The sequence below is a fragment of the Lolium perenne genome, chromosome 2 (genome assembly GCF_019359855.2).
Source record: "Lolium perenne isolate Kyuss_39 chromosome 2, Kyuss_2.0, whole genome shotgun sequence".
Lineage (NCBI taxonomy): Eukaryota > Viridiplantae > Streptophyta > Magnoliopsida > Poales > Poaceae > Lolium > Lolium perenne.
In genome coordinates, this window is record NC_067245.2 from 327,630,832 (window position 1) to 327,644,773 (window position 13,942).

The 13,942-nt window shown below is 46.9% G+C and overlaps 2 protein-coding genes across 2 annotated transcripts; one reads left to right on the forward strand and one right to left on the reverse strand.

Annotated features, from left to right (window-relative positions):
- Positions 1-527: 527 nt before the first annotated feature.
- LOC127337202 (uncharacterized protein At2g24330) lies at positions 528-4,965 on the reverse strand. Its single transcript, XM_051364150.2, has 5 exons — positions 4,554-4,965; positions 2,267-2,411; positions 1,862-1,971; positions 1,298-1,700; positions 528-1,215 (listed from the first exon to the last, which is right to left on the reverse strand). The coding sequence occupies exons 1-5, from the start codon at positions 4,809-4,811 to the stop codon at positions 848-850; spliced, it is 1,284 nt and encodes a 427-aa protein (XP_051220110.1). The 5' UTR covers positions 4,812-4,965; the 3' UTR covers positions 528-847.
- A 4,596-nt stretch (positions 4,966-9,561) lies between these two features.
- On the forward strand, positions 9,562-10,685 carry LOC127329735 (tubby-like F-box protein 7). The gene is made up of 3 exons (XM_051356195.2): positions 9,562-9,658; positions 9,803-9,935; positions 10,045-10,685. The coding sequence occupies exons 1-3, from the start codon at positions 9,640-9,642 to the stop codon at positions 10,652-10,654; spliced, it is 762 nt and encodes a 253-aa protein (XP_051212155.2). The 5' UTR covers positions 9,562-9,639; the 3' UTR covers positions 10,655-10,685.
- The last annotated feature ends 3,257 nt before the right edge of the window (positions 10,686-13,942 follow it).

The window sequence follows — 13,942 nt, forward strand, 5'->3', positions numbered from 1 at the left end:
AGGGAATCTGACTTGTCTATTCAATGTTTTCTTCAACTTGTAGATGCATGGATAAAAAGCAAAGCTAGTAGTCTATGATTCATAATGTTGCCGTAGGATTCAGATCATTTTCTTCGATACTACTTCTGTCGGATTAAGATCATTTCTGGCCTACGATTCCGCGTGCCGTGTGCAGAAATTCTTTTGAAACGGAAAAGGAATGTCATCCAATGATATGGGCCGTTCTAACAAAGACTCAAATGTTGTGGGCTCAAATCCAATAGAGCAAACCCCAACCACATCCGGGTAAGCGGACTCTACAGACTACACTACTACAGGTCACCCTCAAAAAAACAAAATACAGACCACATGTGTGAGGAATTGTGTACCACTGGCATAAATTATTTGAAGCCACTATCTCAACAGGAATTGGAATTGTTGCCCGAAGCAAAGCAAAGCAAAACAAAACAAAACAAAATCGATGAAATATGACATTGGCAGCAGTACTATGATAGTGCATATTCCAGACCTAACATATATATACATAATAAAGAGAAATCGATACTGCACATTGACGATTGGTATTACAAAATGTGTAGGATACAACTTTCAAAAGAAAGAAAACTATACAGTCAAGAAAAAGGGTAAACAAAAAGGGAGCAAACCACCATTGAAGATGCCTGGACATGTACACATCAAACTAGTGGCACCCTAGCAGTACCCCCAATGGAACTATCCAAGCAGAACACGCCAATAATCCACATCTATAAGCTAGGCAGGCACAAAAATCTGCGTCAAAAGCTCTGACGTGCCATTGCACAAAGGCAATGAACTGACGAGTACATTCCTTTACAACAAATAAGAAGATTCAACTGGCAGGTTGATCACTGGTTGCCTTCTCCCCGGTATCTTCATCGTGTGGAATTTCAACAGCAGGTGGTAAGTTATTTGCAGCAGGACTATCTGCTCGTGGTTTTTCAGCAGTTGTTAAGTCACTTGCAGAAGGATCTTCTGCAGGCAGCTCTTCGACAGTCGGCAAGTTCCTCGCAACAGGACTGCTGAGCCCTGAGTCCGCATGGCTAGCGCTGGGTTGGGCACTGTTACCATAGGACCGATCGGTAGGAGTCTCCTTGCCAGAGTTAGGCACCATGTCCTCCTGTTGCCGTGATCCATTGAGAGCATTGCAGTGAGGACAGTAATACGTGATGAACGAGAAGTCCTCTTTCCTCGCGAGACCTGCATGGTTGAAATTGTCTTAGTTCAGAGAACATGACCAGTATGATCTACATATAGAAAACACAGTTATTGAGTTAACTACCGTTGTGCATATGGCAGTTGCCACATATTAGTGCAAAGCACTGTGTTGGATCCTCGCCTACAAGCAGAGCAGCCGCCCGTGCAAGCCACCCCCCATCATTGCCAGCATGCCCTCTGAAGTGCTCGACAGTCCTCCGATCTGAACTAGTCGGGCTTTCGTTACCATCGTATATACTTGACCCGTCTGATGGCTCCGAGGCGTGTGTCTGTCCAGCAGAGCCATGACCTGAGTGGGCTGCTTTTCTTTGCCTCAGACCAGAGGTTTGTCCGTGCTGATCGTTACTTTTACTTCCATCCATGTTTGATTCATCTCCCAAGAAGATTCTCAATCCAGAATCCGCACCCAGCTTAGATGCCAAAACACTTGCAGCAGCGGCCTTTGCAGCAGGGTCGAGATCATATCTCTATATCGCAAAAGCGAAACATGAGTAACATGTAAAATATGTACTGTTTCATAAAGAATATAACACAGGTTTCTTTCATACAGTTACTAACCAATACAACCCTGCATATATAAATAACACAACTAGACGATAATGCAATGATGAAAATATAGGGCAACCACCTGTATAAGTTGCTGGGTAGTGTAGTAATTTGTTCTCTCTTTCAACTCATCAATTTTGGCCTGCCTTTCAGCACGAAGCTTTTCAAGAGTATGTTGGTCTCTATTATCAACTGCAAGACAGAGTAACGAACATCAGTTTAAACATGAAAGGTTAGCTATATTAGCTGCAGCAATTATCAGGTAAATGATCGTGGCAGTTGACTTAAGCTGTTTTAGAAAGTAATTTATTAAGCCACAATTTAATCTAAACAACGAGACAGTTGAAATGGTTTTGACCAAACATGAAAAACTAATTCTTATGCTAACTTCAGTCAAGAGAAATGATAATGAGAACCTAATGTCATATTCATATCTGCAACAAACAACACAGATGGAAAACAGGTATGCAGATGCAATTATACTTACGCCACTTCGTAATGCTTGAAATAGCTGAATATATGAGAGCAGCTAAAGCAGGAACCAAGAACATGGGCAGCACCCGGGCTGCCCTCATCTGCCAGCTGATGTCTGGAGATCTCGTGGTCATAATCGCATATCCAACAGCCGCAATCTGTTCCAGGAAAAAAAAATATATAACCCCATCACTGACACAGCTGACCTTCTGGTTACAAACAGATAACGAATCCTACCTTTCTTTTCTCAAACACACGCCAAAGTGCGTGCCTTTGTATATTAGAAGAAAACCATCAAGAGATAGGAGGGTACAGGTATTGTAGCAAATCTAAAAATGGAAAACAGAGAGGACAAAAGAAGAAGAAAAAACCCGTACAAGGCTAACATTTGTTAGCCTGCCACACCTAGACTACACGCGCATCTGGGGGTCTAGCATGGAGGGTTAGCTGACAAAGTGCCTTGACAACGGCGGTCATATCCACAGTCTGACTTCTTTGAGGATTGATAGTACCAAGTCCTGCCAACTGGGGTTGATGTTTTTGATGATAGCATCGTTGCGGTTTTCCACATCCTCCATAGTGTGAGAAGAATGATTGATTTTACGCCTTTCTGAATCGTTGGTTATGTGTTGTTAGCGGCAGTATCAAACCGGAGGTTGAATTCCACGTCAGTGGCATGCAGGCTTGGAGGTTGAGCTGGGTGAGGAAGACATGCCAAGGGCGCATGTGTCATCATCGGCTAGACTGTGTCTGCGTCATAGTTGTCAGAATCGTGACTCTACTATGAGATTCTACGACTTTACGATCCAAATTAAGTAAAATGATTCAAGGATTCTGCTAAGTAGAATCTAAGATTTTACGATTTTAAAATTTAAGATCCTATGGTTTGCGATCCTACCATAGAGGTTCCGATCCGACTCATAATCACGATTCTGACAACTTTGTCTGCGTCATTGTTGAGTCCAGCATCGATCGAGGGTTGCCAACCAGATGAAAACTTTGCACTTCAGGGGCGCCCAGCCGTCCCAGATTGAGCGTAGTGCGGGGATCTTGCCGTGCCTTGGAAGAGTGCACAATATGCAGACTTGGTTGTGTAAGTTACTGAGGCAGAGAGGCTTCAGGTGATCTCATCCTCTGAGCCGGGCATAACTTCCTGAGCTGCGATGATGTCGACTAGACGGAGGAATTGAGTGATTCCTTCAACAGAAAGGGTGCCCCATATGACCCAAGCGTTCTAGGAAAGGGCGGTCGTGACGTTCTGTTGCTTGACAACTCGGGGGTTCACAGCTGCGAGGACAGCAGGCGCAAGATCCGTGATGCTCTGTCCAGATTTCCATCTGTCAGACCAAAAGAGGAGTTAGGTGCCATCCCCGAGGCTTGTTTTGGTTGCTGCGTGGACTAGGGCACTTCTGTGGCTGTTGACTTTAATTGGAAAACTGTCCTATGGTTTCGTGGGATCGGTGGGAGAGGATCCATGAGTAGGGCACTCTTCTTAATCTTGACAAACCAAATCTAATCGCGCCCCTTGAAGCTTGAGCAATGGATCAGTCACAGCAACGTAAACTGCACAACAGTACAGCACAATGCAACAACATGCTACCTCTCTGATGAAACAATCGACCACAAATTGGAAACCCTTCTAAAAAACTGAACACAAGGTTTGCACTATAGCGCATACTTCAATCCTCCCTTCTACCTAACACGCGTTTAATTTGGCCGCTACAAACAACCCACAACCATTTGCAACCATCGAAGAAGGTGAATTGCTGGAGAAGCTAAGTGTAGCCCCTGGAAGCTGGATCATGCAATGCAACGGTAGCGACAGCGCCAACCAGAACGGGGATCACAGCGCAATCCCACAAGACCACAACATGCTACGCCTCTGACTGAAAGGATGGTCAGAAATTCACAACATCCTATGCCCCTGACTGAAAGGATGATAACAAATTTGACAACATGGTACGCTTTAGATGAAGAACTTGCGCGCTACAAGCACGAGATTTACACAAATTGCTAACCGCTAGAGAAGCTAATTGCTGCACCTGGAAGCTGCAGAATGCAAGCAAAGGTAGCAACAGCCAATCAGAATGGGAGATACACAGCAAAATTCCAGAGCATGCTACGCCTGTGACGGGACGGCCGATCACTAAATTGTACAGATTACACAAAAATCCCCACCCATCCCTGGCACAGGATCGCGTACGGACCGATTAATTTGTTCGCTAACAACAAACGTGCTATAACATTTCCTGTCATTGAAACATGCTATAACAGAGCGAGATCGGGAGCGGGACAGGTACCTCGAGCGCGGATGCGAGGGCGAGGACGTTGTGGGCGTTCTGGCGGGAGGCGCGGGCGCGGCGGTGGACGCGGGAGCGGAGCGCGTCCTCCTCCTTGGCGAGCGCCTGCAGCAGCTTCTCGACGTCCTCGCGGCCGCCGAAGATGCCCTTCCACACCCGCGACACGAGCCCGCGCTGCCTCCGCTTCTGCGCGGACGGCGTCTCCGGCGGGCCCGGCGGCGACCGCGGCGTCGCCGTCGTCGCGTCCCCGTCGGCCATGCCCCGCCGGGATCGGATCGATCGGGAAGGGAGATGCAGAGTCGCCGCCGCGAGGAAGGATTTGCTTCGCCGGAGAGGAATCCCGCGACCCAAGAAGGCGTCGTGGTGAGGTGCGTACGTGTTGCCTCTTTTCCTTTCGACAGCGGTCGTGTGGTTAGGCCATAATTCGTTTGTTTATTATTTGGGTGGACGCGGTTCATGCGCAGTGGGTGCGCCGCGCCATGGATTAGGAGGACTATGATCTTCCGTGGACTTTTTTTTTTAGAAACACAGTACAAACGCAGACGCTCACATACACGCGCATACACTCACCCCTATGAACGCACACACGCACACCCCTACCCCTATGAGCACCTCCGGAAGACTGAGACGGCGGATTGGATCTTGAAATTGACGAAGTCACCACAGGCGCCTCGCTGTCGACGGGAACGTCGCCTCCCACTGAATGAATATTCCGCCTTTATGAGACACACAGATGTCAAACCTAGGGTTTGAACTCTGGTGGGCTGGGGGTACAACCACCCTCCTAACCACCCAACCTCAGGTTGGTTCTCATCTTCCGTGGACTTGGTCCATGGAAGACGAGTGCCAGGGATGACCTATCTGATCGGTTGATGGTCCTCCTCGGCAGGGCTGCCAGTTTGTCGGAATATCTGGCCATGTTGCCCACCAAATTCAAATTCAAATTTAAATGCACATGATTGGTTTTCAAATGGACTCAAATCTACACTCAATCTCGTGTATCCTTGTGGTCATGTCGTTGTCTTAATAAAGTTTAGGACCCCGTATGTGTTCATCTGGTTGTCTACAACTTCCTTCGTCTATAAGCGTCTGAAATTGACTTACCAAAGTTAATTCCTTCGTGCATAAGTGTCTGATGGGCCTTCTCCTTAGGCCATCTCTAAAGGCCACCTGCAAAACGGGCCATAATTTAATCTGTATACGGCGGTCTGTGGGCAAGGAAAAAACCGCAGTCCGTCGGCGGGTGGCAGCGATCCCAACGGCGGCAAACAAATGTTTGCGGCCGCACATTTTTAGGTATTCTTTACCTAATTTGCGTATTTCTTTAGATTTTGAATAAGGTACAAATAAATTCATATTCGATTCCGATATGATTCCACACAATCTTAGCATCAAATTTTATAAAACAAATACAAAGTCATAGGACATAGGACATACTTTATTACACAAATGACAACCGTTGGAATGAAAATCAAATAAATACAACGTGACTAGTTGTTTCCAAGATGAGTCCACAAATGTTACACTAAATCCTTTTGGATCCGGATGTTGACCCAGACTCGGCAGTACTCTCACCGATCTGATACCAAACACAGCCCTGTACGTCGAGTACTTTCCGACGTAGACGACGAAGCGATCTCCGGCGAGATGCGCACGTATCCGCCTAATCCGCTGACCTGCACACCAAGACAAACAAACTAGCTAGCCAACCGATTAGAGCATCTCCAGTCGCGTCCCCCAAACCGTCCCCCAAACCGCGCCGGATCGAGCGTTTGGGGGACGTGTTTTGTTCGTGCCGCCTTTGGGGGACGTCGCTCCCCAGCCGCGTCCCCCAAACGCCGCCCCCCAAACATTTAAATTACTTTTTTTAACACATAAACCATTTATCAAATGTAGCATATGAATAAAAATGTTTGCGAGGATTTTTTTCAAATTAAATTACAACAAACAATAAAACAAGTAATCAAATATAATAAATAGGGCTAGATGCTACATCAAGGTGCCACAGTATTTCCTTTGATCCTCCACAAATGCTCAACGAGATCAGCTTGAAGTTGCTCATGCACATTGCTGTCATGGATCTCTGCGTGCATGGCGAGAAAATCAGCAAAATCTGCAGGCAACTCATGATCAACCTCCGCAAGAGGGCCTTGACACTCATAGGGACCAACATGTGACCTAACATGATTCTTGCGGTCATCCTCGATGATCATGTTGTGCATGATCACACAAGCCTGCATCACCTCCCACATTTGGCCGTGAGACCAGCTTAGAGCAGGGTACCGGACAATGGCAAATTATGCTTGAAGCACACCAAATGCCCGCTCGACATCCTTCCTGCAAGCCTCCTGTCGTGTAGCAAAGTGGGAATTCTTCAGACCTGATGGATTCGAGATTGTTTTGACAAAAGTGGCCCATTTTGGATATATACCATCGGCTAGATAATATCCTTTGGTATATTGGTGGCCATTGATCTCATAGTAGCCTTCTGTGCGCGGAGGTGGGGCGGATTTGACGGCGCGTTCTGGGACGCGCTGGTGACGCAGCGGCGGCGCCACGACCGGCGGGAGCCCCAGCCGCGACAACGGTGCTGACTCAACAGAGATCAGACGCCCAAACGGCCGGGAAATCCAGCGGTGGCGGTGGGGTGGGAGGCGCGGGAAAGAAGGAGCGACGAGAAAAGAGGCGCGAACCAACGATTTATGCAAATAGTCGCCGACATGTGGGAGCCCGCCTCGCTTTTCGTTGTGTCCGGCGTCCCCGGTGCGTCCCCTGTGGGACGGGGACGGGCTCGGGGCGCCGGACACCGTATCGGGACGCGTCGGACAAAAATGGGCTTTGGGGGACGCGACTGGAACGTATTTTCTGTCCGGCGCGCCCCAAATCCCTTTGGGGGACGCGACTGAAGATGCTCTTAGAGTCACGTACGTATCAGAAGCTAGCTTCTAGCAACAACACACGCACACACGAAAACAATCTTTGGCCAGAGGCTCCTATCGAGCCTTGCAACTTGTATTACTCTCCACGGTGGTGCTTTACAAGGTCTGGTTACATGTATAAATACTAGGCAACCTGACTCCTACTCGGTATGCACCTGGCGCCCAACTCAGCATAGACCTGCACCCAACACGACGCCAACCCGGTTACACATATCCGGTTTAATTAGACTCATACTAAAACACACGTATACTACGCATATACGACAGAAGTATGAGCGCACTACGCCGTGTTAGTGCTGGAGTGCTTATTTCTAACACCGGAGGTGAGTTGCTTTGTCACGCATTTCATGTTGTGCATCCTGCAAATCTACCAAGTATGTCGGTGGTCCGGACTCGGTCGCAACATTCTCACGTTGGTATTGCCGGCCTTGGTCAAACAAGTTATTGTCGTGCTCCTCCTCAATGATCATGTTGCGCATGATTACGCAAGCAGTCATGGCCTCCCACATCGTCGGATGGCTCCATGTCCTAGCAAGGTGTCGAACTATAGCCTAACAAGAGTGCAGCACACCAAATGACTGCTCCACATCCTTCCTATATGCCTCTTGCTTTAATTAGCAAACCTACTCTCTTTCTCGTTCTGAGGTACGCTGGATTGTCTTCACAAGTGTGGACCATTTGAGGATAGATACCATCAGTTAAATAGTACACTTTGTCATAGAGGTGACCATTGACCTCATAGTGGACCTGTGGAGCATGACCTTTGTCGGGGGATGACCCCCGGTAGGTCGAGAGTATGGCAAATGTGCCTAAGTAAAGTAGCTATAAACCGGTTTAGGGGTTAATCCGGATAAGAGTGTATCTCAAAGGATAGGGCGACCGGATTAAAAGGTCACTTGGCTTGTATGATTCGGTATACCGGAAAGGGTATGCCAGAAGAAGAGGTACCGGCGAATGTTAAGCCGGAAACATCAATAGGAAACCAAAGTCTCGGAGGAACCAAAGATGAAGTCCCGGTTTACTCCGGGCAAAGCCGTCGTGGGTACGACATGAGCACAACGGTTACATGTCCGGCACCATGGTCAAAGATTCCCTCCTGGTGCCACAGGACATTGAGGAGGTAAGCAAGATCAGCTTTATGACAAAGCCCTGAGGCCAAAGCAGGTCGCTGACGAAGAAACAACCGTAGGCCGAACAAGAAGGGTCATCAGACAAGGGCTGCAGGCGAGGACATCACGGCCTGAGCCAAAGCAACTTTATAAAGGTAGCTTATGTAGGCATAGATTCCCTCCTAGTTCCTTCTCTTGTAAGCCTCCTTTACCCTATATAAGGAGAGGGGCAGCTCCCTTGCACGAGAGAGTGTGATTCTAGGGTTCCATAGTTCAGAGCTTCATCTCTATTAGGGCTTCTCCCTCTAGTTCATCTTCTACCTTTGGCAAAGTGCAGAGGAAAACACCATTATAGCTCCTTGTTGAGATCTCATAGTACAGACATGTAGGAGCAGGGGTCTTACCTCCTCACGAGGGCCCTGAAACTGGGTATATCGTGTGTGTTCCTATGTGTTCTTGAGTGAGTTTGATCTTCATCCTCCCCTCCCCCGGTTCGCTCGGTGCACATCGGCACCAACTTAAGCCATCCCATGACATCTGTTGATTCACCACGATGACAACCTTCAGCAAGGCAAGTGAACACCGGGGATCACTGAAGTACACTAATGTCATTGTTTGAGCCTGCCATGCCAAAGAACGAGTGCCAAATCCAATGCCTCAAGGCAACCAGACTCGCTCATGCGGATGTACTCATCCACTATGTCACTGGATACTCCATACTCTAGCATTCTAAACCGCAGTGCATTTCTAGTAGGAAGTGAAGCTAAGTTTACATGTGGCATCTAAACCATGTTAATTTTTCATTTACCCTACCATTTTATCCTTTTAATATACTAAAGCTTGGAATTGGTTTGTATTCTATTAAAATGTGTCCCTATATTTTCATTAAGCTATCTACGTTTTTCTGGTAGAGATATGCTAGTACTTCATTACCTCTTAACACTTGGGTCAATTTCTCATGTACAGCCTGGACCTCGAGATGGATTAATCCAATGTTTCATAAAAAGGGACAAGTCAAAGCAAACTTATCATCTCTACATGTCCTTTTCGATCTCTGGTATGTTAATTTAATTGCGACGCTATTTACCATTGTGCTCCTAGCAGAAGTTTTAGCTAGCATAATTATCTAATAGATATGCTCATGCCACACATAAATCGGAAATTAAAGAAAATGAAAGCATGTTTTGATTGCATCTTGCAGCTATGCTCGATGATAATGGGAAGTTCCTACTATCAGCTAAAAGGATTCGACACATGACCTACAATGGCTACACCATTTCTATGGATTCTAAAAATATTTCCCAATCAGGTAGTGGCTACATTGGAATGTTGAGGTAAGTCTCATTGGCTGCAATCTTCATTTACTACCACTGTAAACTGTTACTTGGATGACGTTGTCAGAGTTATATGGATACAAATCTAATACACATGAGGGTACCACAGATCAGATTTCTTTCACCGCAAATTTATCATATATGACACACAGCCGCCATACAATGCTCCGACACTTCGCACACATGAACGGAACTGTCGGCGATTCTCCTCAAGGAAAGTTTCCCCAAAAGTTTCGATGGGTAGCTACCCCATTGCTGAGGTGAAGTATGACTATAATGTGTTGGGCGCCCGTGGGCCAAGGCAGATGCAATGCACTATGCAGTCCATCCCAACATCAGCAGTAGAGTTTGGGCCGCAAGACGGTGATGGTGCTGGGGACAAGGAGGAGATGCTCTTGGTTCTTAGAAACAAAGAACCAAGGTGGCACATCCAGCAGCAGTGCTGGTGCCTCAACTTCCATGGGCGGGTCACGGTGGCCTCTGTCAAAAACTTCCAGCTGATAGCTGCCCCGACGCCAGCAGCTACAGGAACGGCGGCTTCTGCACAGCCCCTTCCTGCCAGTCCGTCATCTTCATCATACAACCACGACACTGTGATCCTGCAATTTGGTAGAGTCTCCAAGGATACCTTCACGATGGACTACCGGCACCCGCTGTCGGCCTTTCAGGCTTTTGCCATCTGCTTGACCAACTTCGACACCAAAGTTGCAAATGCATAAAAAGGGTGAGGTAAGCTTCTTTTTTTGAAGTTCGGGGTGAAGATATATATATCTGGTTAGAGAGACAAGATGGGGAAGCTTGGGTTATGTTGTGATTGTCGTGGGCTATGTATGATATGAAATGTGAAGATATTCAGCTCAATGTTATATTTCACGGTCGAGTTTTCCAGATCTGCTGAATCTGTCAGCATTATATTATGTATTTATTTGGCCAAGCTATTGACTGATGTGATTTGGTATCTGCTTCTTCGTGCATCTTCTTCAGCGATGTAAGAAACCTATCACAGTTCACATGAAAATTTGCTACTAGTGCAAGAAATTTTCCATGTAAGTCCTAAGAAGATGTTCATTGATTGGAGATAATGAATAGTCTGTTCACTGAAACTTGCGTTGAACGAGTAACATAAATCACGTTTCCTGGCATACGGTTAGAGAAACAGGTGTCTGAGCTAATAACCAGCAGAAGCCGATTCATAGCTTGTTTTTATTTGAGGGCAACTTGAGTATCTAAGGACGAGGAGGGGATGAAGAATCAGCTGAAGAAACTAAGGACAGTACAACTTTGTATAGAAAGCATCCCTGTTTGCGTAGAAAGAATCAGATATGATGTACTTCATATTGTTTTGAAGTGAAAAAAAGAGGTTCTCAATTTTTTTAAAGCAGGCTGCATATAGCTCAGCTTCCATCTGAGATTTTCGAAATATCGCACCTCAGATTGAATTGACTGTGTTAAAAAAATTTAAAAACATTTTGAAATACCTGCGTCAAACAATATGTTCTTTGGCTACACGAAAATGACAAAAACGATGATCTAATTTTCCATTAAAAAAACCATTTTTGAACTCCATATTTTTCATTTTTGTAGAGTATATGGACACATAATCCGATGAAACTTGATGCGTACAAACATCCATATGTACTTCCTTTTTTCTATAAAAAAATTGAACTGAAAAAAGGAGGTTTTAAATTTAAAAAACAGGCTACATGTAGCTCATGTTCCATCTGAGGTTTTTGAAATATAGATTAAACAGAAAATAACTTGAACTGAGCAATTTAATATCATGGTGCCTGCATTCTAAGCAGCTACAAACCACAAAAGGCTCCAAGTCTCCAAGATAAAAAGATATGTTGAGCATGTTCTACGACTTCAAAGGCAGCTGTCAGAACATGTAGCTCAGTAGCTGGCTAGCTGCCACTTTGTCGCTCCAGGTTACTGCTGAAGCTATAACGTCTGGACCTATTACTCCAACTGCATTGAAAAACAAAAGAGAACAAAGTCAGTTGCATGATGTATAACAATGTTGTGATAAATTGAGAGGCCAAGATACTAGTGACCTTTTAGAGCAATGCGAAGCTAAGATTCAGATGTCAGATATACCAAAAATACATATCAATCAAAACGACTTTCAACACAGATTTCTGCTTCACACACGAAGATGTGCCTACAATTCACAATGTGGCATTGCAAATGACACGCTGATTTACATGCAAAGAAATGAAGATGGCATGCCCATAGGTAAGCGCGCGAGGGTGTGTACATGAAAGACCCAATTCAAGTTGGCCTTCCTGTCAAATTAAGTCCTACTAGCTGCGAATCCCACCATATCGCATACCTAGTTCGTGATATTATTATCTCCCCTCTAGAGGTTTCCAAGGCGGGGAGGCAGGGGCCTTCTTCGAAAGCAAAGGCCAATTTCACGGACACTATGGCCTTTCTCTGGCGTGCCTACATTATGATTTCTTCTTCATGGCTATGAGCGTGAGGATGGATGAAGGCTTCGTCTCAGGCGGTGTTTCTTGATGTATTTTCAAGCTTTGTGTGCGTTGCCTGTTAGTTGAACTATCAGCATCTTGTATCTTCCGTTCGTGGCTTTATTAATTTAAAGCTGGGGTAAAGTCTTATGTTTAAAAGGTTTTCAACCTAATATACATTGGAGTACTAAAACTGTACTTACAACATTATAACCCAAACAAACTCAACAGAATTTCAGAAATAAAAGATAAACAATTCCGAGAAGATGGTTTCTTCCTGCCAACAAGTTCACAACTATCTACGCATTATCGAGAACAAAATTAGCTTGATTAGAAGAATGGTCATGGCCAATATATCTCAAACGGCACGACATTCCAGCGGTTAACCAGGCTGCAAAACGTCAGCTCCGTCATCGTCCCGGTCTCAACATCAGCGGCATACAAGCGCATAGTGTTGTCCCTAACGAGCAGCGTGCCACACTTCTCCCCGATGAAGGTCAGGTGTGCTTCTTGATTCAGCATTCTTTGGTTGGGTGGTTTAAGCTCGACGACACGACTGAGGAGCCATCCTCTAGGACCTGGACCATCTTGCCGCATGAATACATTTAGCCTCAAGCCTGGCCTTTGCAAGGTAAAGCAATGCTAGTGTCCCGTCGGCAGCGACGCTAAGGTGTGGTTCGTCGCAATGTCGATGGGAGAAGTGTTCGGTCAGGATCACAATCTTCTCGACGGTGACACCATTGCCGGTTTCGGCATCCACACCAACGATATACATGTCATCTCGGTCGTCGGAGCTGACGAGCCAGTGCGCCGCGCTGCGGGACACGACGGCGTTGGGATGCTTGAGCGGACCCTGGATGCGGACCTTTCGAGTCACATAAGCTATGACGATCGGCGTGCCCCACCCCGCTTCGCTCGATGAGAATGTGTTGAGGACGCACGACGCACCATTGGTGTAGATGACTAGAACTTTGAACAAGGGCGAGAAGCCTGCGGGCGGGGCCGAAGATTGCTGCCGATTATCAGCGTTCGAGGAACGGTCTGCTTCTGTCAAGATGGCGTAGCCAGTGTCACCATACCTCCAGTTTCTGCAGCATCTATCCCAGTACCTCCAATTTCTCTCTAGCGGGGGCAGCGCGGCCCAGGTGCCGGCGAGCAGGTTGCACACAACCAGATGAACGATGCTGCTTCTTCTTCTGCCTCCTGCGCTCCTGTCAATCTCGAGATCGGGGGAGGGGAGCCTCGCGAGGAGGAGGCCATGGTGTGAGGCAAGCGGCACCGCGCGGCCGAGGGCGGCGGCGGTCTCCGGGAAGAAGGAGCCCAGGAGACGGCGGTGGGGCTGGAACACCCATCCCGGCGTCGGGATGAGGGACGTCATGGAGCTACGGTCCGTGCAGAAGACTCCGATCCGTTTCCGAATGAAAAACCCGGCAAGGAACGACGACGACGAAGACGGGTGGTCCGGCCGCCGCGCTTCGGCCACGAGGCGGCTCCATAGCTTGCACGTCGAGGCGCAGCCGAAGAGGGCGGCTACGT

What these genes read in the sequence shown, in the direction of transcription:
- LOC127329735 (XM_051356195.2), top strand. An exon ending in GGCTACATTGGAATGTTGAG is followed by an intron (nt 9,936 to 10,044) that starts GTAAGTCTCATT and finishes AGGGTACCACAG; the next exon opens with ATCAGATTTCTTTCACCGCA.
- LOC127337202 (XM_051364150.2), bottom strand. Translation starts at nt 4,811, where the DNA reads ATGGCCGACGGGGACGCGACGACGGCGACGCCGCGGTCGCCGCCGGGC. An exon ending in CTACCCAGCAACTTATACAG is followed by an intron (nt 1,701 to 1,861) that starts GTGGTTGCCCTA and finishes TTTGCGATATAG; the next exon opens with AGATATGATCTCGACCCTGC. An exon ending in CAACTGCCATATGCACAACG is followed by an intron (nt 1,216 to 1,297) that starts GTAGTTAACTCA and finishes TCAACCATGCAG; the next exon opens with GTCTCGCGAGGAAAGAGGAC.